General features: G+C 44.4%; 1 protein-coding gene across 1 annotated transcript in view; it reads right to left on the bottom strand.

The window, feature by feature from the left end:
- kdrl (kinase insert domain receptor like) overlaps window positions 1-24786 on the bottom strand; it is a gene marked incomplete at both ends in the record, with an annotated part of 47077 nt that overhangs the window by 5304 nt on the left and 16987 nt on the right. The window contains 15 exons of the mRNA XM_083651851.1: window positions 2202-2307; window positions 6279-6378; window positions 11120-11231; window positions 11683-11805; window positions 12308-12405; window positions 13168-13321; window positions 13501-13589; window positions 14264-14377; window positions 16701-16805; window positions 17284-17410; window positions 17907-18013; window positions 19913-20041; window positions 20376-20522; window positions 20744-21046; window positions 22233-22341. Coding sequence (XP_083507977.1) covers window positions 2202-2307; window positions 6279-6378; window positions 11120-11231; window positions 11683-11805; window positions 12308-12405; window positions 13168-13321; window positions 13501-13589; window positions 14264-14377; window positions 16701-16805; window positions 17284-17410; window positions 17907-18013; window positions 19913-20041; window positions 20376-20522; window positions 20744-21046; window positions 22233-22341 — 1923 coding nt within the window. The remainder of the gene's footprint in view (window positions 1-2201; window positions 2308-6278; window positions 6379-11119; window positions 11232-11682; window positions 11806-12307; window positions 12406-13167; window positions 13322-13500; window positions 13590-14263; window positions 14378-16700; window positions 16806-17283; window positions 17411-17906; window positions 18014-19912; window positions 20042-20375; window positions 20523-20743; window positions 21047-22232; window positions 22342-24786) is intronic.

The raw sequence follows: 24786 nt of genomic DNA, 5'->3' as shown, positions 1-24786 counted from the left end.
TCGAGCGGAAAACACAAAGCGTGAGTACAGACTTGATTGTTATGACCCCGGCTCATTTCTTTGTTTGATAGTGTTAACACATTATTTGGGGGCTCGTCCCCCTATTCTTTTGTTCCAGCGGCGCGCCGTCGTTGGTTGAGTGTTTCTTTTTTTTTTACGAATTTTATGATATTATAAGTTGAGCTTGCTTAGGGAGACTCATGGCTGTGTGTATACTACACAAACATTCAGCACCCACAGGCCGCGGCAAGCCGCCAAAGAAACTACACTCATGCCTAATAAATCCAACACAGGCTCGGCCGGGGCAAAGAGTTGAGGGAGAAAACACTGCTGACACAGCCTGAGAGCAGCCGCCCTGCACTGTCACAGAGCTATATTAATGTAGAGTTAAAATCTTCCCCTGCTCTTTCTACTCACTCTGGATCGTTTCCCATGGAGATAGCTTTCACAGACTCATTTGTAACGCTACATGCTGTAGTTTTTATGTGATGCCATGTCTGGCAGTGCCTTTATCTCCAATTACTTCACTGCACAATGTCATTCTTTTGTCCGCGTGCCTGTCGGTCCGTCTGTCTGTCTGTCTGTCTGCAGTAATGTACTATCTGGACCAGAGCCTTTTCTCTTTAGGAGCTGGAAGGGGGAGCGTGACTGACTACAGGCATCCTTTACCTCGTCATGACTGAAAATGCTCTGTTCTTGTTGGGGTTATGGCCAATTTTCTATCATCACAGATAGTTGATGCTAAGCTCCCTTCTTTCAACTTCCATACTTTTTTTTTTTTTTTTTTACAGCAAACCGACTCTTCATTTGAAATATGGGGAAAGCTCCCCGGTGTATTTCGATGTTTTCCCCCTTAATCGCATTGCCTCATTGATATATGGTCATCTTTTATTTTGGTGCTTCAGGGAGGTAATGATGAGCACTTCAAAAACCTTGTTCATATTTATGTGAATGGAGGATTAGACCATGCCAGGAGACAAAAGATCATATTTCATTTCAGTTCACTAGCATAATCCTATAATAATCCTATAATAAGAATGCAAAGTCTCTGTGAGTGAGTGAGTGAGTGAGTGAGTGAGCAGAAATTGTGTCAGGCCACAGCTATGCCATTTTACGTGCGATCGCACTGAATCTTTCGGGAAGTGTAAAGAGCACCCCTGCAGGTGACCTAATGGAGCCAATTAGGTAATTAGGGCCGATTAATGGCCTAATGGTCGAATTTGCGATGGCTGCTCAGATTAATGGCCGAACTTGAAATGCTGCATAATACCTGCGCAATGGCTGCGCAGCCTGATACACTGCACGGATATTCCACTAGTAAACTGGAGAATACAATGAAATATCTTTCCTGCAGTGCATATTTGTTGAACTAATTAGAATCGATGGCTGACGAACCTCAGGACTTTCTCACACCCTTACAAAATCTACAAACTTGCACAACAATTTGTAAAATTACAGTTTTTCTAGCAGAAAATGTGATATTGCGTCACACAAATAATTTTGAGTGTGGTTCCTCTTACGAGGCTGATTTCAAAGGGAGCCAAGTGGTTGTGTAACTTCCCCTCCCGGTCACGAAGCACAAGCTCCCCCCAGGGCCCACTCTGATTCGGGCTGCAGGACTCAACTCAGAGATGCTGCTTCCTGAATGTTCGCAATGTGTGTGAGTCACCAGCCGGAACCAGTGACTCATATTGATAAAAGGGTTTTGGAGGCGTTCTGGTCAGTAGTCTGTGGTCCAATACCATCTAACCGGGACGTCCTGGGTTCGAATCCGGCCTTTGTCACTTTATATAACCTTCCCTCTCCCCAAAGCACATCTTTCCTTTATCTCTTCACTATGTACAATATATGTGAAAACAAAAGGCCCCCCAAAAAAGCATGTGGGGCTTATTTTTATTTTTTTTGCCAAATCGACACCCATAGTTGTGTCTTGTGAAGAATATATTTCCGTTAAATCTGGTTATGTTACCAGCCTTGGATCTAAAGGTTTAGTTCGTGCCACAGCTCAACTGCTTTTGATATTAAACCCTCATTCTTGCTTTTGTGGAAATAAGCCCAGGCTAAACACCACACTGATTCAATCACATCATTTTCCACTTGACAATAACCACATGGAGAGGATCTCAGCTGGATTATGTAACACACAGTGCATATACAGTACTCACTCTCTTTACTGCCCAGTAGAGACCTTTCTGTCCTACCTGTTGCACGCTGGCCTGAAGCAAGTCTCCCAGCCTCTCCACCAGCTCAGTGAAGGTGGGCCGCTCCAGTGGCTCCCCCTGCCAGCAGTCCAACATGGTCTGATATCTAAGAGCAGAGAACACAACGCTGAACTGACATCGCCCCATAGACACACACAGGTCACGGCCATCTGCATAATTGATGGGTACTCTTAATGCTGATATTAGCATTACACAATTATTATTATTTTTTTTTACTGTGCGTTGACGTAAATATGTAGAAGCTGACATGGCACAACATTTTGAGAAGGAAACAAAACAAAATATATGTATTTGGTTTACGATGATCTAAACCAGTGGTTCTCAACATAGTGTCTGGTGACCACCAGGGGTCCTTGAGGGGGTCCCCACCAAATTGATAAATTGTTCAACTTCAGCATCATTTAATTGACAAATAAGTCAACACAAAGAGAATGTAGAAGAATGACTGTTTTGGTCATAGATCCACTGCTGTCTGTCTACCTACAATACAGACAGTCATAGAATTCTGGACAAAATCGCATCTATCAATAAAGACATTCTCAGATTTGGATGACATCTCATTAAATGGAGGTGTGTGGCTCTAATGTGGACTAAATGTGGGGTCCATGATAGGAAAAGGGTTGAGAATCACTATGAGGTTTCGATGAGAATCTATGAGCACCCATTTATGTAGTATTATTTCCAGGTTTTTCCACTTTTCGCAACACAGCTCGGTTCACAGATAATGTGCCGGACAACCATATATGAGGCGCTATATATGCCAACAAAGTAAAATGAAACTGATCTGATGGAAACTCATTCAGCACCTTGCCACTGAGAGGGAAAACTATCCTTAGAGTTCGGAGTACATCGTCTCGCAGTAACTTCTTGGGTCAGTGGGCTGTTTCAATAAGCAGACCTCTACATGTGGAGACTGGCACCCAGGTGACCGACGGTGTATGTGGTCCTCCTCTAAATCGACTGCCATCCAGAGTACTCCTATACATCCTGTTCTCTATTTTCCACTGATCCCGAGCCTCTGGGGCTGTATCTGATTCCCTCCTGTTCTCGGTGTGAAGACTAGAAGTGCATGCAAACCCCCTTCGGGGAGTCTGACAGGCTGTCAGCATCTCTGCCCATGTGGGAAGACTCAGAGCATTTATGTGAGTTTCCATCGCAATGGCCTGTCTCATTCCGTGGAGGAATTTAGAAACGGACTGTGGCTGCTGTTTAAATCAACTTCTCAGCATGTTAATGATCGCGCCCCCGTCAGTGATGGATCCCAATCCTGTTTCTGCCACCACACGCAGGCCCACCTTCTCCCCCATAAATCCTACGTTTTATGTAAATAAAGCCAGGTGCCCATTAACCCCATTGTGTTTCCCTTATTGGCACCAGATTTAGTCAATCTCAGGTTTTGAGAAATTCGCCGTGAAGAGCAGATGGTCTGTCGCTGCTGTATGGACTTCCACGTCTCTCCATCTGTGTTTGGGTTCAGGGCACCTAGACCTCAGCTGAGGAGGCTCTTCTCGTCTCTCCTCTTCTCTCCTCTTCTCGTCTGGTCCGGCTGGTGGACGCCGAGCGGCTGTGATTCCCATCTTAATGAGTCTAAACTTGGGCCAGGTGGCAGCTCTCTGAACAGTGACAGGATGTCGAGAGCATGATCACAGCCACCACACATATCATCGAGGGGGGATGTAGACACATTGTATGATTGCACAATTTAAACTGCACTTCCTGTCTGCTCTATAATGAGAAATAAATCGCCCTCCCCCATGTTTCAAGCCTTCAGACAGCACGCTGTATGGGACCATTGTGGGTGTAAGATTCTTTAGTGCTGCAGTACTTTGTGTCCGGTTGGGCAAGTGTGCTCTGTTGGGAAGTGAGGCATCTGATTTTATTTGTACTCCTGTTTAGGATCCTCCAAATTCCTCTGGAACTCTTCAGGCCAGATGGCTGTTAAGCCTCTGGGGATGTTGCAAACCGGCAACAGGTCACATGACTGATGAATCAGTGCGGTAATGCCACAAATTTATTGCTCAAGATTCCCTGCAATCTCCTGTCCTTTTCATCATCCATATATTAGGGGTTTGGGATCAAGGTCAGGGTCAAGGTGTCACAACAGGATGATCCTGAGCTTACAGACGTCATGTGATCGATGCCAGTCCTCTGGAGAGGAGAATTCTCCCATTGACTATAGTGCATGACACCACTCTGCATCCCATTTCAAATATTATCAACAGGTCTTATCTTGGCTTTAACTCAAAGACGCGCCTCACAGTCATAAGCCATAATCATGTGCATCATGTGCATCATAAGCACGCCAAAAATATAGAATCTGGTATTAAAATTTTTGCTCTATCAGTGGGGCGCTTTGAACCGAGACAGAATGTAAGAGGAGTCAGAGAGATTCTTGGCAACAGCGGGTCTGGATCTACAGATCTTCTATTTTGACTTCTGAAAATTAGAGTCTGGATTGGATTTTGCTGGTCATCTCCAATCTGCCTCCAATCTCCTTTGCAAAGTAGCTAAATCCATTAGGTTGGCTCCAGCTGGCACAAGATGATTTAAAACTCTGGACCTTTTGATACTACATCATTATCAAGCATAAGTACAGCATTTATCCTTTCAAAACAAATAAGACGTGGATTTTGACTACATGTGCCATTTTAAATGAAAACCAGACAGCAGACACACACACACACACACACACACACACACACACACACACACACACACACACACACACACACAGCTACTCAGGTACTCAGTACTGCTCAGGATGTGATCGCTAGGTATGGATTGGTCGTAGGCTTTTAAAATCTTCAAAACACAGGCACCTGACAGGACATTCACAGTATTCATAGTCTCGGCTTCCAGACAATTGGAGATCTCCACCTACCAATCATCTGGGAACCTCTTGTCAAAAATAGTTTGAATGGCAGCGAGAACGGCCGCTAACAAACCTACGCCCCTTTGTCAAATTACCGGAACGCAGAGACAACTTTATAAAACATTGAAAATGCATGTCTTGAGAAAGGTTACATTATTTGATTCCATTTTATCCGTTTACAAGCGACTTCTGCATGTCACCGCCCCTTCTGCATGAAGGGCCGCTCTAAACACTTTGGATTGGTTGTGCAATGCAGCTTCTTTTTAAACTCTCAAATTGTTTCCACTCAGTTTTAACAACGAAAGCTGGGAGAAAGTTCTCAGTCTCTAGCTGAGCAAAGCGGATGGAGGCTGAGAACTGACACTACAGTATTCATGGCGGGCCTGAGCGGCTGCCAACCACAGCTCCTTCTGTCTGGCTTCATCATTGACTGACAGCGCTGATACCAAAGGAGAAGACCTTCTAGTCCCCCACTGATATTTATTTTCAACAGCATCCACTAACTCTTACTCAAAGGGGGGGGGATGGCTATCCTCTGTCTCTCCTCGCTCCGGCTACTTGCACTCTGTCCCACCCAGACTTTGCCTTTAATGTGAGTCTCAGTTACGGCGGCGTCTGTGTCAGTCAGAAAATGGACCTGAGCTTCAAGCCCGCCACCGCAGAGCTGATCAGAAGCTAATGTTTCCTCCTGCAACATTCATGGGTATAATTACCCAGGCTTGTTATCAGGCGCTCCTGGCCTTTTGAGAGAACGATAACACAGGAAATAGATACAATGCCTCGTCTCAGCTGTATATCGATATGGGAAGCTTTTACTAGTTGCTGTTCTTGGACCGCTCGCGTAAGCGTCAGTGTTAATTACTCTCAGGAGAAGGTACAGTATGGGCTATGGAGCTGGCAGAAGAATACGCAGCGCTTCTCTAGCTGAGACAAAAATCGGTTGGTTACGTTGTAAGCCAGGTTATCTGAGTGGAGACTCTCTCCAACATATTCCATATGTTTGAGATATATCCTGATTAGCGGCTGCTGAGGTTGAATAGCTCTTTAAAACATTATAATCACCTCACCTGTTGGTGAACCACTTCACCTGTGTGTGATTGGGGGCAGCGTTCTATATAAGCCCCAATGGCATATTATCACTTTTCTCAAAATACAAAATAAGTCAAGGTGATCAGAATCCTCACATTTCAGAGGAAGAGTATTCCGGGGCTCTCATCCTGGTCCCCTCTTTCAGCCTGCAGCAAAATTCCTCATCAATCTGGAGGCCAGGATACGGCGAGGCACCTGGGAGAGGAGAGAGAGGCAGGCGCTTATCACACATTTCATTCATACAAAGCCACTGGACACACACATTTCATTCATACAAAGCCACTGGACACACACAATTCATTCATACAAAGCCACTGGACACAGTATTCAGCTTTGAGTATGATGATATAGTATTAAGGCTAAGGAAAGGGCAATATTATGCCATGATGCAGACTGAGGTCACATGATTATTTGAAGTTACATTACATTTACATTGTAAAATCATTCAAGTACTTTTGAGAAAATTAAGCTGATGAGTGGTACTCTCTGCTACTCTGGTACTCTCTGACCTTGCCTACAACTAATTATTTGTTGTTTCCCAAATTCCCATACAATTGTAATATTTTTGGCAGTTTGCCCAGGTAAATTAAAAGCCCAGCAAGTACATTTTTGTTTTGGATTCATTTCGGATGTGTGATGCATGAAGCTGGTGGCTCTTGCCAATGTAGTTTTTCAAGCAATCAAGATTCAATGCTGCCAAGATGCAATAATACAATATGAGGCAACTGATAGAACTGGGCTAAGTTGACTAGGCAACCCAATTCTTACTAATGGAGGGTATTTTGTTAAGTGGGCTCAAGTGAGGATATAGGCTAGAAAGCATTCAGAGATAGATAAACCACCCAAGTGTGTGTGTGTGTGTGTGTGTGTGTGTGTGTGTGTGTGTGTGTGTGTGTGTGTGTGTGTGTGTGTGTTTGTGGGGGGGGGGGTGTTGCACTACAGTGAATTTGGGTTAAATTCTGAATGATTGATAAGTTTAGGTTAAATTCTGAATGATTGATAAGTTGCGACTGAGAAACGTTGGCCACTATGTGTGGGAAAACATCGTCAGTTTACAAAGAGGGTTCCCGCCGAGGAAATTGTAGTTTGTCACAAGTTCTCCCTACAGAGGAGATGTCACTGTGTAAACAACATAAATCACACAAGCACTTGAGTTTGTTACTCCAGCATGCCGCCCAGTTGTGACAGGATAGAGAGAAGAGCCCCACATGTTCTGCTGGGAACATTACAGCTCATAGAAGCTCCAGTATTGTCATTAAAAACATCTTACAGGCTTGTTTGCAAGCTGTCTTCTTACATACAACTATACTGTATACTGTACATACTACACATACATGCTTTCCAATGCACCATCAACAGCCGATGGCAAAACCTACTGATTCATTCTGTATGCACATTAAAGTGAACATTTCCCTAGTATGAGGGATTTTTGTTTTGAAATCTTCCATAGAATTATGGTACACACCCGTTACATAAAAGCATAATGAAAAATAAATATAATCCTGCACGCTGTCTAGACTTGCATGATGCAGAGAAGTTGGTAAATGTGGATTGTTGAGTCATGAATTTGTTAAATGTGTTACACACACAAACCAAAAGGAACCCACCACTAATCGTATTTACTCTTGAACTGCAATGTGGGTCATAGATTTGATTTCTAAGCATGAGACAAGTCATGTTTGACTCCCAGTGTGCACTGAGCCAACTTGTATCTAATATCGCATTTAGTTGGTTTTGGAAAATATCGCCCATGCTATGTAATCCATCAAATTTCCTGAGTCATGAAATAATATTTTCATGTGTTTGTGAAACTCCTGACACACTGTTAAAAATCTAAAGCTAAACCATCTAAAGCTCCGGAGAGTTTCACAGATATTACCTCTGCGTTTCATGATGGCCTTCTCCCATCTGGAAACAAAATGTGCTGATGACTCTAGCTGTGTTTCCATTACACTTTTGCGATAAACTGCTATATCGACACGTCTGAAAAACCACCTCATGAGAGCGCAAAAACCTTTTGCGATATTTGGGAGGTTTTTCGAAATTCACGTGTTTCCATTACCCAATTTCTATTGCGATATTTAGATTTTGCGCATTTCTGAGGGTAATGGAAACACGACTAGTGTCATTCACATCAAGTATGACGAACACCATGTAGACATGGTTCAAAACTCTGTACTAAAATGCTTTGGATGCTTCAACCCACAAGACAGAAATGCCAGACTTGTGTTTTCACAAAGCTATTTGGAAACGGGGTTAACTTCTGACCCCCGAACATGATCAGGTTGCAAAGCTCACTCTTTGCCATTTTTCTTCGTCATTTTGTTTCCTTGTTTCCTGATTTATCTTTCTGGGGCACAGCTAATACTACCCAGATGTGGAAGTGTTTCTTTAACGGAAAATGTCCGCGAGTATTGATGAGAGTGTGGATGTGTTGGAGCGTGGAGGAGAGAGAGAGAGAGAGAGAGAGAGAGAGGGAGAGAGAGAGAGAGAGACTGAAAGAAACAAGTAAAGAAAGGGTCAGAGTGACGTCAGTGTGCTTTACGTTTGAAAGAATACGCAATTTGACACACTTTTCTGTGGGCTGCAGCGGGGTGATGACACTATATGGCGGAGATTCAAAAGCAGCATGATAAACAGTACAGTGTAGCACTACATCCATCCTGTCCTGTATTTACTCTTAATGTTGTCCTTGCTTCCTATGGTGATTTGAACATACACTACTTCATGCTGCGTCTTGCTATAGAAATGTGTGGTGAGCTCTGTGCCTCAGTGCGTAGACAGTCATGGACCGACACACAATGCGGCCTTAAAGATCGCAGCGCTTTCACAGCAGGGGCACACATTGACATTGACGGGCTGCTTGGTTACAGTCAGTTTATACTGCCAGCTGGAAAGAAACGGATGGCTTAAATGGGAGGTATTCTCTCTTTTTAACGACCCTTGCCTGTGCTAAAATTCACAGTCTAACTTCACTGTTTTTGCACGAGCAGCATGAAAATAGTTTTCTCTAGCTGACAATGTGAGCCCTCTTTGTCCCAAAGGCACAATTATGCAGCGGCAGAAGACAGTTATTACCCGGTGCATCTGGTGAGGCTCCATAGCTGGGGGGCACCAGGCGCCCAGTGGATAGTTCTCACTGAACATCTTTGATAAGAGAATTCTCAGTTTAACTGAAATGGTCTGCTTATGGTGTTCTTTGTGCATACATGGGAATGTGAAGAATAAAATGAAAACAGCTACATCTTAACTGAATGTCAAATATTTAAGTGTCATCAGGAAGTAATGACATCTTGTAATTAGACACATATTAAGGTTATTTAGAAAGATACCCTGCCCAGCGAGAATAATCAGTTCTGATTGGCTGGAGGGTGTCCAATAATTTTGCATAGCATACAGTATAACATCTATCTATCTATCTATCTATCTATCTATCTATCTATCTATCTATCTATCTATCTATCTATCTATCTATCTATCTATCTATCTATCTATCTATCTATCTATCTATCTATCTACCTATCTACCTATCTATCTATCCAATTTAGTATGTGTTCTCTGTTTCAAGTTCTGTGTCCGGCCACAGCTATGCTGTTTTACGTGCGATCGGGCTGAAACGTGGGCACCTGACCTGACTGAGCCGGATGTTTTAATTAGGGCAGATTAATTGCCCTAAGGCTGATTGCCCTAAGGCTGAGGCTATAGTTCAGTGATGATGTAATCAGTGATGATGTCATCAGTGATAATGTCATCAGTGATGTCATGAGTGTGAGGCTATATAAGTGATGGGAGTATAAGTAGGTAGAATCTGGAGGAACCAGACGGAGACAATGGCTTCCGCCCCTGGGCTGTGCGGGTGACCTGACAGAGCCGGATTTTTTAATTAGGTGATTGCCCAAATTACGATGTCATAGAGCAGGCAAGGCCGTGATGCGCAGTGGTCATCAGTGATGTCATAAGAGCAAGTGAGCTACGGGCGAGGCCGTGCAGATGCCTAGTGCAGTATAACCTGCTACTATATATAGTACAGTGAAATTGTAGGTCAAAGTTATTTGAGAATATGCTTGCAATTTTAATAGGTTTTAATAATACACCATAATTATGCCTTTCCGCTTATTTTGTTCATTATACCTATTCAGTTGCCTTTATAATTTGAAATGTTCATGTTTTCATAAGTAACGGGTCAGTTTGAATGTTTGATCTTTGCATAAGCTAGGTTCTTCCCTACCTCTGCATTATAGATGGTTAAAATAGGTCATTGAATTAGAGGCAACCAACTGAATAAGTTAATGAGTGAATATTTAATCAGTAGTTCAGCAAGAAGAGTCACTGCACACAAGAAGGCTGAATTGCTTCATCATTTAAGTCATCTTCTTTAAAAAGTACAAGAAAAGGCAATCGCCTTTTCTTAGTAATAATAATAATAATACTACATCAGATTTATATAGCGCTTTTCCTAGTGCTCAAAGACGCTTTACACTACAAGATAAAACAACTTTAATAGAGAAAAAAATAAGAAATAAAAAGGTAAGAGAGAAAAGAACTTCATGGGTTGAAAGCAAGGGTAAAAAGGCGGGTTTTGAGGGCTTTTTTGAAGGAGGACAGAGTGTTTGCATGACGGATCTGGCTGGGGAGGGCGTTCCACAGGGTGTGGGCGGCTCTCGCCCCAGGTCCGGAGCTTAGTTTTGATGGGTACTTTTTGTACTTTTTAAAGAAGATGAATTAAAATGATGAAGCAATTCAGCCTTCTTGTGTGTGGCGACTCTCTTCTTGTTGAACTACTCATCTGATGTTTCCTGGCATCACCTGCACCCGGAAGTAAAGGCTGACAGCGCTGTGTACGGGGCTGCTATTTGTTGAATGAGTGAATATTTAACTCCACTAGTGAGCATCTGAAAAATAAAACCAGTGGTCAATGCTGAACCAAGATACTCACCCAGAGAGAAGATCTCCCACATCAGAACTCCAAAGGACCACACATCGCTCTGAGTTGTGTAGATCTTGTCAAAAATGGCCTCAGGTGCCATCCACTTGAGGGGCAGTCTAGCCTGTGAACAGGCATTGAGAGAAGAAATTTACCTGTGTGTCCCATCTCACCTATGTGGGCTTTTCACTCACCAACACCATCAGTCACTATGCTGTCACTGCTGTGGAGAGCCATTTGGCTTGACCTGTATGAGTAGCTGCTACTTCTGATTCAGCTAAACACACATCTAATCTCCTATGCAGGGCCCTTAATCTAGTATTCAGATAAACACATTGATCTCAACTATTTTGTTTGACGTTTCCAAGAACTGTTGAATTTATTCAGCACTTCTATTGTTTTTGCCAAGTCAGTGGTAGCAGACTATTTTACATCTCGTCTATTTAGTGTAAGTGCTTTTGAGTAGCTGTATAAAAATATCTATTTTCTTTTCTCTGCAAGACAGTGCATGACAGTTATCTGAAAACGTACGTAATAATATCACATTTCATGGCTTTCCTGATAAATACACTTACATCTCCTTTGCGCACATAGTCTGGGTCTTTGTAGATGTCTCTGGCAAGTCCAAAATCACATATCTTCACAACATTATTCTCAGAAAGCAGGATGTTTCGTGCAGCTAAATCACGATGGATGCACTAATGAAGAAAGCAAGGGGGGGAAATGTTAGTGGTGATTAGATGTGACATTTATATGTTCGAGTTCAAGTTCTCTGCATGTAATTTACTCCACAATAGTATTTCCGTGTGCAGCTTGCTGAGCAACACATGGTACAGTCATCAGAGATATTACAATAGAAGATGATGTGTTCCATTATCCAGGCTAAGAAATGGTCTATAACAGGCTTGTTACAACAATGGCTTCATTCATTAATTAGCCCCATCCGCTTTCCCCAAACTTTATGAATGAGCTGAAAAATGAATAAGCTCTACAACTGATATGGCTAAATGTTGTCTTTACAAAGTAGACGTGGACAAAAACAACGACCAAATGCATAACTGAATAAAACGAGTTTGAGTTTAACTCAAAATAACATCCAAATATAAATCAAAACACAATAAATCCATACAAAATTTATTGTTTGGTTTTTATAAACAAATAGATTTTTTTTCATAGTAGTTTGCTTAGGGAACAGCATACCTTGCGTGAAGCCAAGAACTCCATGCCTTTTGCAACTTGAAAACTGTAGCAAATTAAATCTTCCAATGTCAGAACTCTCTTGTATAAATCCTCGGGCTCTGCGAAACAAAAAGAAAACAGGAACTCTTCTCAGTAAGACAGATTTTTCATGCATGACTTATATGGGATTTAAAGTAAGGACAATAATCCTTGCACATCCTAATGCATTTGTTAATGCCAGAGCCGTCAGTATGAGCAGCAGCTCCTAACATCTCTGTAGGCCTGTCGGATAAATCAGATTAGATGAAACCTTCATGATCCCTGTGGGGAAACTGGAAATTGAGAGGCCCTGAATGTACAATACGCCATCACAGTAATCCGTCCTGTCACGTATGTCCCTCCTCCCACACCTCCTCCCACACGCTCTGTCTTAAAAACATCCTTTACACACGCGAGATGAAACAAATTCCGATAACTCCTATTTTTCAGATGTGAGACGTGAGACGTGCGATTATGGGCCCGGGCGCGCCGGTCGGGGGTCCAAGAGGAGGAACTCGAAAGGAGTCCTTCCACCGGTCCCACCTGAGTAAACAGCTAATCAAACCAGAAATAACACATGGAGAACAACGCGCCGCGCCCGGGCTCGAGCCCAAGAGCGGACAAACACCCAGCTCAGGACAGGAAATAAACAGAGACCTCTCCAGACTCAGTGGGGTGACAGTGGCTCCTGCTGCAGTGATTGTACTGCCGAACAGGAGGAGGAAACGTCCCATTAGACTAAGGCAAGAAAACAATCCGGGGAGGAGGGGGGCTTCGTTCCCGGGTGGAGCAGAGGTGAGAGGGGGAGGGGTGAAGGGAAGGAAGACTTGTTTGGCTCTCACCTTCCTCCTCTTCCTCCGAGTCGCAGTAGCTCTTATCTTCGATGAAGCCGGAGCTGGCGGAGCTTCCGGTGCTGGCCACGCTCTCCAGGCGGCGCTTCATGAGCTCGCTCAGCTCGCAGCCCGAGCCCGACGACACCGCCTTGCCGTCCTGGTTCTGACCCGGGGCGCACAGACATCATGTTCAATGAGACGGCCTTAAATGCTACTGCTGACATGCGAGGGATTCTCACTGTATGGCTGTCCAAATATTCTGTCCCCACTCACACTGCTGACAAGTGCATGACTAATCTGATGAGAAAGCAAGAAGCATGGCGCTTGTGAGCTGTGACTCACCTTGTAGACAAGGAAATCAGCTCTCTTGCTTCTCAAGTAGTTGGACAAGTTGCCATACTTGCAGAACTCCACTATCATCATCAATTGACCTGTGAACGATTTCTCAAGTCAAGTCAAGTCAAGTTTATTTGTATAGCCCTAATTCACAAGCATGTCTCAGAGGACTTCACAGAGAATATGTCTAGCTACGTCTAGCTGACACAACAGTAACAATAGACCCTTCTCACGGGGGCCATTTTGTGTCGAAAAGGCAGGATAAACACAGGTGCAAGCAAAACACTAATGAGGGTTTCCAACATCCATGATTGGAAGTTGGAAACCCTCATTAGTGTTTTGCTTGCACCTGTGTTTATCCTGCCTTTTCGACACAAAATGGCCCCCGTGATAAGGGTCTATTACAGTAGTAATAATAACAACATGATTGAACAAGCATAGAGAGAGACAGAGTGAAAGCGGGAGGGAATGTGGGGGATGAGAGAACAGGGAAAGGGAGGAGGTGGGGAAGGAGAGCGGGGGGGATGTGGGGGAGGGGAGAGCAGGGAAAGGGAGGAGGTGGGGAGGGAGCAAGGGAGGGAGAACGGGGGGGATGTGGGGGAGGAGAGAGCTTTATTAGATCAGTGAAGAGAGATGCCCAGTATAGAGTTAAAAAATTGACGAGCGATATCCTTTGATTATACTGAAATTAATTAACCATACCTGAATATCAATATCAGTGAATTAAATATCAAAGCTTCCTGAATTGTTAAGCTCCCTCTTGGCTTACCTCCAGGCTTGGTGCAAGCTCCGAGCAGGTTGACCACGTTCAGGTGATGGCCAATGTGGATCAGGATCTTCAGCTCCGACATCAGAGCTTTCCGCTCATTTGTCGTAGCTCCTCCTGTTACAACATAAATACACCCCATACGTATAAAGATGATGGAAAAATACACAAAACGCGTTCAGCATCGGTTAGATCAAATTAGATTTTCATTTAAGCCCTTTAGTCTTGTTTAACGATCACTCTGGCAGCTTTACGTTCATGTAAGTTTGGAATCCAAGCTGCATAGACGAATAATAAGAAACAGATTTTCACTTGCATAAAGTACAGATGTAAGATAGCAAGACTTTCCCATTTAACCGAAGAAGTACATCTCACAAGAACATTCAGTGAAGATTGCATACAAAGATAATCCCATGAAAACGATCAAGTCACCATCGGAAACACAGGTCTGTTCCCATATTCCAAGATATTTTCATACACAGGCTTCATATTACACATTCAATATATTGAACATCTGCACACATGGAGTTAATATTTCGATAGTGGCGAGCATTTTCCTTCCCCAGAACAGAACATTGAGTTTTCTTTTCAATTGTATGGGGGTTTTGGAACACCACAAGATGATGAGATCAGAGAGATGCCTGTTTTCCTTCTCTTTGCACGTTGCAGTGGCTGCTGTTTAAAGCAATTAAATCAATATTTAACTTGAGTGAAACATTTTGCACCATGCATAACCCACATGGGTTTGTGTGCAGTGAAGTAAATCCCCCATTTTGGTTCCCTGGGTATTTGTGTTGATTTCACTTGTTTACTTTCATTTTAAGTACTCCAACTATCAAAACGTCATACGACTAAACCTCCCCCCCCCACACATATAACACATAAAATACACATTTATTTATGTACACATATAACAAGTATGATACAACACGGATAGTCCGTTTTTCATGGTGGGCATTCTCAAAGATAAATATCAACACAACCGGGTGGGAAATAGTGTTACTCACATTTAATCCCATGTTGAAAATCAATATTTAGCGCTTGATGTTGTTTTGACTATCCTACTATTTAGAAGGCAAAATCAAAAGCAGGCAGGGAGTCTCTAACCACAGCGCGGTCATTTTGAGGAGGCCTGCTGCTTTCCATTACGTATGACCTAAGACCAAGATCAGCCTGTCTCTCTCTGACAGCCTGTGATTCATGCTGAGGCATGATCACTCCTATGACAGTGACCAATAGATCTATTTCTCATCCACACTGAGATACATCATCCCCACACAACCAACCACTGAGAAGTCATTAGCTCTACAGTTTGCTTCTCCGACAGTGCAGAAAGCTAAGTTAGTCTGACCACAATGAACATAATGAAAGTGAAAGTAATGATGAGTCACTAGTCTTTCTAGTAACTCATCAGTCTTTCTTCCACACTAATTTTCTCCCCAATTGTACTTGGCCAATTCCCCTGCTGTCCTGGTTGTTGCTCCACCCTCTCAGCCGATCTGAGAAGAATTGTAGACTAGCACATGCTTTCTCCGATACATGTGCAGTCACCAACTGCTTCTTTTCACCTGACAGCGAGGAATTTCACCGGCAGGACGTAGCGCGTGGGAGGATCACTCTATTCCCCCCAGTTCCCCTCCCCCCCGAACAGGCACCCCGACCAATCAGAGGAGGCGCTAGTGCAGCGACCAGGACACAGACCCCACGGGCTTCCCACCCACACACACACAGACCATTGTGTCTGTAGGAACGTTTGACGAAGGTGTAAGTACAGCTGCCTGGAAATATTGAACCCGGGTCTCCGCGGGTGATAGGCGAGTGCTTTTACCTCTACCAGACACCTCGCTAGGAATATTTTGAGAATTTTTGGAATGGGGCTGTAAATAATTCCTCCTAAAATCAAGTCCGGATGCAGGGGAAAATAAGGACAATTTGAACATATTTCTTATCGCTCATTTTGTGCACTTTTGAACCCGGCATCACCTGCAGATCTTGGACAGTGTGAAGGACTAGGCTGTCATATCTGCATACACTCAATCTGGTCATCAGGGAGCGGGTTAGCGAGGTCTTAGCCTCTACCTCTAAATGTACTTTGGAAGGAACAGACATTGCATGCCTTGCTTTGAACCAACACTCTCTCACAAACATTAATTGCAGGCACATGTGCTGCTCGAGCTCATGACTGTGCAAGAAATCCATCCTCTGCTGAAATGACAGATAGCTGTTATTCATCACACCCAGATAACCATCCATGTTGTGTTTTTCATGCTGGTCTGTCTCGGAAAGGTGGACCCTTCTGTCCAGGATGAATCAGAGAAATCATGGGGGCAAACTGAGGTTATGTGAAAAAGAACCTGTCTATTATTCTCCAACAACATGTTGTTCATCGGAGTAATTTGTGGAAACTCTCATGATGGTGTTAACAATGTGGACACAGTACCTTTCAGCATTTTGACAGCGACGGTCTTGCAGGTTGAGAGCTTGTCAATCCCAAATGCGGAAGCCTCCACCACTTTCCCGAAGGCTCCGTGGCCGAGAGTTTTGCCTGGCGGAGGAAGCAGGCGTTTGGTAAGTGGGCCGGCATGAGAGTGCCCTCCCTGCCCCTGGGGGCAGTAAATCAGACTAGATCCCCCTCTCAGTCAGGCTACGAGTCTGCGTAATTAAAACAACCTGCTGGGGCTCTGACCACTCTGCCATTTCTCCCGGGAATTTATGGTTCAGTTAAGACTGGATGACAGCGGCAGGTCGCTGATAAGTAATGGCCCTACACACCAGCTACAGAGAGGGGTGACACCATCATGCGGCTGTGCATGTTATTGCCATGGACCAGGTCCCACGCTTAAAGAGGAGCCTGGATTACAAGGCAAACTCATTAAAAGCAAATTAACCTATAATGTGTAGTATACACATTAGGCGAGCGACTAACTGCGTAGACTGCAAGCTGGTGCCTGATCATTGCTTGTGCTATACTGACCCTGCTCATATAAAACAGATTTTTCAGGACAGTGTTGTGCAGTGTTCACCTAGTCGCAGGCGGTCACGGGGAAACTCCCACTTGCTGCTATCATACTGAAGAAGTTCATTCTGCTCATCCAGGGGACACTCATCCGGGTCAATGATGATGGATGGGCCCATCTTGTAGTGTGCTGGCTGCTGCAGGGGGAGGAGGAAAAATATGAATTTGATTATGATCAACAAAATATCATCTAACGCAAATTTGGCTTTAACTGATCAGTAACTACTGACAGCGTTACAAAGGCTGTTCAAATTCGAATTTGTTTACTTGCACGGGTTGAAGGCTAAAATGTTCTCTTCAGCGTTTATTGCATGAGTGCATTATGTTCTCCTCGGAGGCACATACACACAAACATGAGGTCAGCCCTTCTCAGTTGTCAGGAAAATGTGGAAATCATAAACATGGCTTAAATGTACCCTCCCATTAAACTGCATTTTCAAAGCAGGCGTGACTCAGTCCCTGCGTTCCGTAGAATCATGAAAACCTAATGAGGTGGCGTTGAGTTCCTGAAACAGGCTGCACACAAAAATCTCACATTTGCCATGTCAGTCTTTCTGTTAACCTCTCCCGGCTCGAGAAACACTGATCCCATGCTGTGACTGAGAAAAAAGAAGTACGCAGAGGTCTTACCTTCCTCAGCTTGCGGATGAAGACGATGAACATGAGCCAGAGGAAGGTGGCTGCAGCTAATGTGCACAGCGGGATGATCACCTCAATGTTGGCTTTCCCTTCGTCCCCTGAAAAGAGACAACCGCCATCAACCACCAGACCGTTTCGGTTGACTATCTTTGTATACTTTTCATGCTTTCAGGAAGTGCCTTATAACTGTATATTGCCAGGAAGTTATTTAGCAGTGTAGCAGCCAAGCTCAAATAATCTGTCCCCGAGTTACACTATATTTGCAAACGTAGTTCAAAAGGGTCCTTGACTGTCGATTGAAGATGCTGAGGTTCCGATTTCACATCTTCCTTTGGTTTACTTGTGTCCTCCTAAATTGTCTGTGACAGACTGTATACACGCTGCAAGCGGAAACACACTTCAGTGTTTATCCCTGGTTTGTTTGGGACATGCATGCCGCACTTTTTCCTACAGTGTTTTCTTCCAAACGCTGTTTTCCTAACCATCCATGATGACATTCACTGTAAGCTCATATCTCCTGAATCTACTGTATATTAATTTTCTCATGTCTCTCGTTTCATGTGACCCCTGTCTAAACAGCCATGCCAGAACGTAGACAGTTCCCACTGCTTGAATGTCTTTGTAATGATGGAATGGATAATATTGACTCTGAGGTTTTGAACACTGAGGTTATGTGAACTTCAGCATAACCCGAATCTATTTAGGTGCCAGGACTTGGTTGAAAATGGTTCCATGAACATACACCTTCGTTTTTGTAATATTATATTTGTGTAATGGTGGAGGACACCGAAAGGGAGCGAGAGAGAGGGGGGAGAGGGAGAGAGAGAGAGGGAGAGAGAGAGAGGGAGGGAGGGAGAGAGGGAGGGAGGGAGGGAGGGAGGGAGAGAGAGAGACTCTCTTCTAGACTGTCATGTTTCCAGTCCCTTGGCTGTGAAGGCAGTGGATCTCTCACCCCACTACAGTCATTAGTGAAGCTCTTAACACTCTGCAGAGGTCATGTCCTCTGCCTAAAGACCCTCAGCAGCCAGAGCCTCCTCTGCGTAAAGACCCTCAGCCAGAGCCTCCATCATAAAACCCCACGAAAGAATTCACTTGGCATTCCTGACAGCCGCAGTTTCCCTCTCAGGGGAGACTTTTCATACTGAAGTCAGGCCAGGGCTATTTGTAGTGGTGACGAGGAAACATGGCGCATTCTGGCCAAGAGGGCCTCAGAGGGCTTTTGATCGCTCATGCAGTAAATGCTCTGGCTCTGCTGCCTGGACTGATGCTTGATGTGCTCAATGAACTGTGGTCAGATGGACTGTAGTACACACCAGGACCTGTTTTAAGAGTTCAAACTGACCACTGAACTCAGTATATACAGTCTATACACTGAACTCAGTATATACAGTGTATACACTGAACTCAGTATATACAGTGTATACACTGAGGTATCAGTGGGGTAAGGATTTTGCTGATGTTTTGCATTGGTAGCCATGCAGATATTGAGCATTAGTGTTAGTTCTGGCAGGCCACGGAGTCAAGCTCAGCGCACAAACCCCGCCCACATCAGCTGATTTCCTTCTAGGCATTCAATCGGCAAATCTCATACAGAACGCCCTGTTTCAAGCTGCTTCATTTTCGCCTTCTTTTCCCCCGGCTTTCCCTGCAAGCCGTTTGCAAACCCACCTCCACCCCAGCTCCTCCTCTCATGCCGTGTCTGACTTAAACAACAATGGCATTTCTGTTGTCATTGTTGCTTGCTCTGTTCTGTACCTGGGGGTCTTTGCTGCTGCCCATTCCATGTAACACATGGAATGGGCAGGAAGCTCCCAGAAGCTGCTGCTGCTCTCCCTGCCTTAGGCTTTCCATGTAAGTGCAGGGAGCTCCCAGAACAGAGCCATAATACCACCAAATATAAATATTGCATATGATAGCTAATAAAGTTTATTTTTGACTATAGTGGTCCTGACAGAAGTAACACCTTAAGTTGCAGTGAAGAGTTCTGAGCGACTTACCGACCACGGTGACGACAGCACTGGTTGTCACGGTTCCTTCGGCATTGCTGGCCTTACACTCGTACAAACCCTCGTCATCTTTCTTCACCCTCTCAATGAGCAGAACCCCGTCGCCTCTCAGTGTGATACCTGCAACACACAAGCTCCCATTGTGACTGATGTGATAGATCATTCATATCAGTATAGTGGCATGTGCAGTTCAAAGCAGTGTGACACAGACACTAATACCGCCAGGGTTAGGCGCAGGTTGCAAAATACTTTATTTACACTAATGTATCTTAAAAGATTACTATGTCCGATATTCATTATTCAACTCATGTGCATTGTAATGAAAGATGCTTTGGATAAAAACCTGCAAAATGGCATATAAACATCATCCCCAATCTGTTTCCTTCTCCTCGTCGTCATGCTGATCATGATCATCATGGCACATGCAGTACTAATGAAGAAGTGTCAGTGTTACCTGGGCCCTCCTCCACTTCAACGTCGTTCTTGTACCAGGTGATGAAGGGAGGGGGAACTCCCAGGGCGAAGCAGGTCAGCTTCAGGGTGCTGCTGCTGTTCACGTCCTGATTGGTCAGATTTTGACTCAGCCAGGGCCGTCTTCTCGCTGCACCAAGCAGAGAGAGACACGTAAGACTGTTTCCCCGATTGGCGTATGACTAAACTTCTGAATGATGATCAACTCGTAAAGGAGAATTCGTCCGATTTCATTTTCATTTCACATGAGTAGGCTATTCTTGGAAATGGTGTTGCAATCATTGACAAGTCCATAACTTGATTCTCTACAGTAGCATCGCCACTAGCTTCTCATGGCCTCCTTTTACTTACCATCCACAGTAAGTGCAGAGGTTTTGAGCACAGCCTTCTTGTTGAGGTGGTTGTTCATGGTGGTGGGTGTTGCGCGGCACTGGTAGCCTGTAGTGCGGTTTCTGGACACGTTGCGCAGAGTGAGAGAGAGAGAGACGGAGTAGCGGCTGAGCTGCAGGCTAGAGACATTGGAGGTGATGGTGTGGTTCTGGAGATCGAACCACTGCAGGTCCGTGTAGAGGTAGCGAGTCGCCCGGCAGGTCAGAGTGACGTCATCCCCCTCTATGGCCTTCTGAGGCTTGATGGCGATCTGCTCAGATTGATCTACAGTGAGAGGAAAGAGATAAATCAGGATTCCTAAAAAGAGACGCGGAAACGTCTTCCGTTCAGGAGATGCAAAGATTATCTCTACATGTGGGAGTTGCTATTGAATACGAATATACTTGGTCATGCAGGAGTCTATGCTCATCTGTTTTACTAAGAGAACACGCTTTCGTGGAGACAGACACGTATCCTGCTGGCCGCGAGCATGATCCTATGTTGGACGTTTAGTTCTGAACAGAAAGCTGCACGTCGCGAGGAGGCCAAGAATGTCAAACTTGCAGTTATTTCCTGTTTCATCACTGTTAATTGGAAGCACGTTGCCGGTGGACGGCATCGCTAATGGCGCTCTTGCAGTCGTCCAATGGGAGTCAAGCTGAGGCTGCGCCCCAGGGGAAGCAGACTGTGCTTGTTTATTCAGAACGCTGGAAAGCATTCTGTGTTCCGTAAGAGAAGACAGCTGTTATTACAATTCTGTCCTCTTTTTTAGCAGCATTCCATCGTTCTCAGTCATCCCCGCCTCTGGAATGGTGCCACGTTCTCCGTGGGAATTCTTCCCGTTCTGTGAGAGAGATGTTTGTCGCATGGCATCCTCTCATGCCCTCAGTCATGTCACGCCGTCACCCACTCCTCCATCCACTCAGGAGATGTGATTTTGTTTGCAACGTGAACCCTTGTGTGCAGTGACTAACACCTCATCCCTACCGTTACACAACTGCCTCGATGGCTATTCATTTGGGGGAAATTAGGAAATTCTCAGATGCACATAAAAAGTGATTCAGATAGCAGCAGGCTCATACAGAGAGAGGAACGACCCGCTGGCACCCGAGTTGGAGTGCGTTTATCCGTAGCTGTTTTTAAACGTGTGCCATTAAGACTCTGCCATATGGTTCAGGACATGTTTGCCTCTCTTAACGTCCTGAAGCCGTTCTGCTACAGTGGAAGATGGTTTCAATTAATGCCCCCCTCTGGGCTCTTTATTGCACAATACGATCTGCACATTCTTTCTCTGCTCTCGCGATTCATTACAGTGCATATGTGTAGATCATTTGACGCAATCTAAACGCACGGTACAGTGCGCCTGGCTCTTCAAATAAATCCCAGCAGAGAGGATTTCTCTCCTCGTCGTTTGTGTTAAATGTTGATATTTCAGCTGTCTTTCCATGTTGCATAATGTTGACCCACTTACCATCCACGTAGAAAGGGATCCTCATTGTGCTGTTGCCAATATCATTGTGGGCCACGCAGAAGTAAAACCCCGTCACGTTTGCTGCCTCTACCACCAGGTTGCTCACAGTCTAATAGGGATGAATATGGCAAGTGTTAGTGATTGTTCAAAGCAGAATACCGGATGTGAAGACACGCGACAAATGCACACAACTCAGGCTTCCACTGTGATTTAGTGTTTTTCTGTGTGATACGTCAGGAGGATCTCTATCTGAGCTGCACATCACATAGTAGCAAGGCTATCAGAAAAACTGTGTCAATATAGAAATGGTAACGCCTGCACACTTACTCCATACAAATGGTTAAATAGACTAGTTTTGTATCCTACTTGGGTCTTCGTGTTTGCAAGATGAAAAACACGCACATATTTATAACATCAAGCACATTCATAGGCTGGCCGGCTCTATGTTGGCAGGTGTAGTTAACCATCAACACCTCACAGGGTGATAGAAATCCAAACATAATGAGAACCTAATTAGAAAATCAATAGCCCGAAGTACATAGAAGTGGGTAGGCCGACATAGAGAAAAAGAGTATGGTAATACAAAAGTCATACTTAAAAATATCCAGCATACATGTAGCCTATATCTAGTAAGCAAACCTAATATCAGATACAACAACCAATTGAAATCTACATCAACTCTGTTTCAAAATGTGTATTATGTAAAGATAGAGCATATAAAATGGATGAAATTGGGTGTTAGACCTTTTTAAAAAGAAACCAGATCACATCACAAGGAGAGAAAAAAGAGACAATAAGCAAAACGGCACATCTGCTGTAGGCTATAATTAAACATATCCAGGGTCTAGAAGAAGAAAAAATAAACCCTATAAAATAGGGAGAGTTAACACAATTTTTATCTTTTGTTTTAGAGAAAATGTTTGATCACATACTCTTGGTTCAGACCTCTAGGTGTGAGAGTCTGGAGAGTAAATATGTAAAAACTCTCTTTGGAGTGAGCGGGTATTTAAATCAACTCGATGCTGATGTCTCTGAGGATTTCTATCAAGATCAGAGGGGTTGGTTGATGTTAACAGGTGGGTGAGGGGACTGGCCTGCTTTACACTCTCCAGTGCTTCACATTCATGGAAGGAGACATCTGGAGTTTTAAAGCCCACTGTGTCTCCTTCAGACCCAGAGGCAGGTTTCCAAGTCATTTCCTGGAGAGCACTTTCAATGCCACACTTGATTTGGTCATTGCACCAGTAGAACACATTTTAATGGCTTAAATCGACATAATAATAAGAGAAACTTGGATGAGGGCCAGATTGCATGGGGTTCTGGTTTGTGTCCAGAGGGTTCTGTTTTTTGGGGCGGTCATCGGTCAGCGACATCAAAAGGAGTGTATGATGTGGGTGTATTGGCTGCTGGGTGTACTGTATACGCTGGTCTAAACTTCCTGGGCTTCTGGGGGCTATTGTGCTAACTCTTTGAGACTCAGCTTCGGCCATGAAACTGTCACATTTTCAGTGTCCCTGTATTCACAATGTCCACCGTGCAAACGCGTTTCACGCAGGTGTTAAACCTTACATCACAATGTCCACTTCAGGCTGTTATGACATTTGTCAAAACGCTGATGGCGTGGCCGCAAGAGTGTCACGTTACGGCTATTACTCACCACGATGTAACCTGAGCTTGAAAACAGTCATTTCAACAAGTGCGCGCAGTCCCTTAGTGGTGACCTGACCAGACACACTGTGACCTCTGTGCCCATGCCTCCACCCCCACCCCCCCCCCCACCCCCCTTCCCTGAATTTGGCTTTTTACTATGACCCGGGCCAGTCCCCCTCTCTACCGGGCCTTCTGACCCGGGCCAGTTCCCCTCTCTACCGGGCCTTCTGGGGAGCCCCTCGGAGGCGCGGCCCCGACCACTTTCTTCTTCATGGGTCGCAGCGATTTATGCGGGGTGACAGAGAGGAATTCACCCCCAACAAGTCCCTCTTCTTTCAAACTGTTGCTTGTTATCATTGACCCTTACTCCTCACCCTCATAAAGCACCAGTTTCTTGGCCACAAGTGCTTGTAAATAAGGATTTATGTCAGTCACATATTAGAGCTGATGCCTTGTGAATATGGCCAGAGTTACAATTACATAGGTGTGCATACAAACGATTCTGGATTCCATCAACTGTACTGAAGGAATCATAATAAATCACCTTTATAGTGATGCAGCAGACAGTAAGATTTATTAGAATAGCACAGTGCACCATAGCACATGGTACACATGACTTTCTTACTTATTACTATAGATAGACTTAATCAGGAGCAGGCCGAACTCTTGTGCTGGAGTTTGGGGTGAGTGGTTTTAGTAACAAGCTCCCACAGGACATTTGCTGGTAATGCCTGCACTTTCTCCTCATTGTAACGCATGTTTCGTAAGACAAGGAGATTGACTGTTCAATTTCAAATTTGCTTCTTTATATTAGCGTTGATTTAGCAGAAAGCAACCGTTTGAGGTGCGAGCTTAATAAGAAAGTCTGCAACAATACACAGGCGTGACTGAAACTTCCATCTCC

Source organism: Poromitra crassiceps, assembly GCF_964638095.1.
Source record: "Poromitra crassiceps genome assembly, chromosome: 15".
NCBI lineage: Eukaryota > Metazoa > Chordata > Actinopteri > Beryciformes > Melamphaidae > Poromitra > Poromitra crassiceps.
The sequence above is the reverse complement of the archived record's forward strand: the minus strand, read 5'-3'. Positions and strand labels throughout refer to the sequence as shown.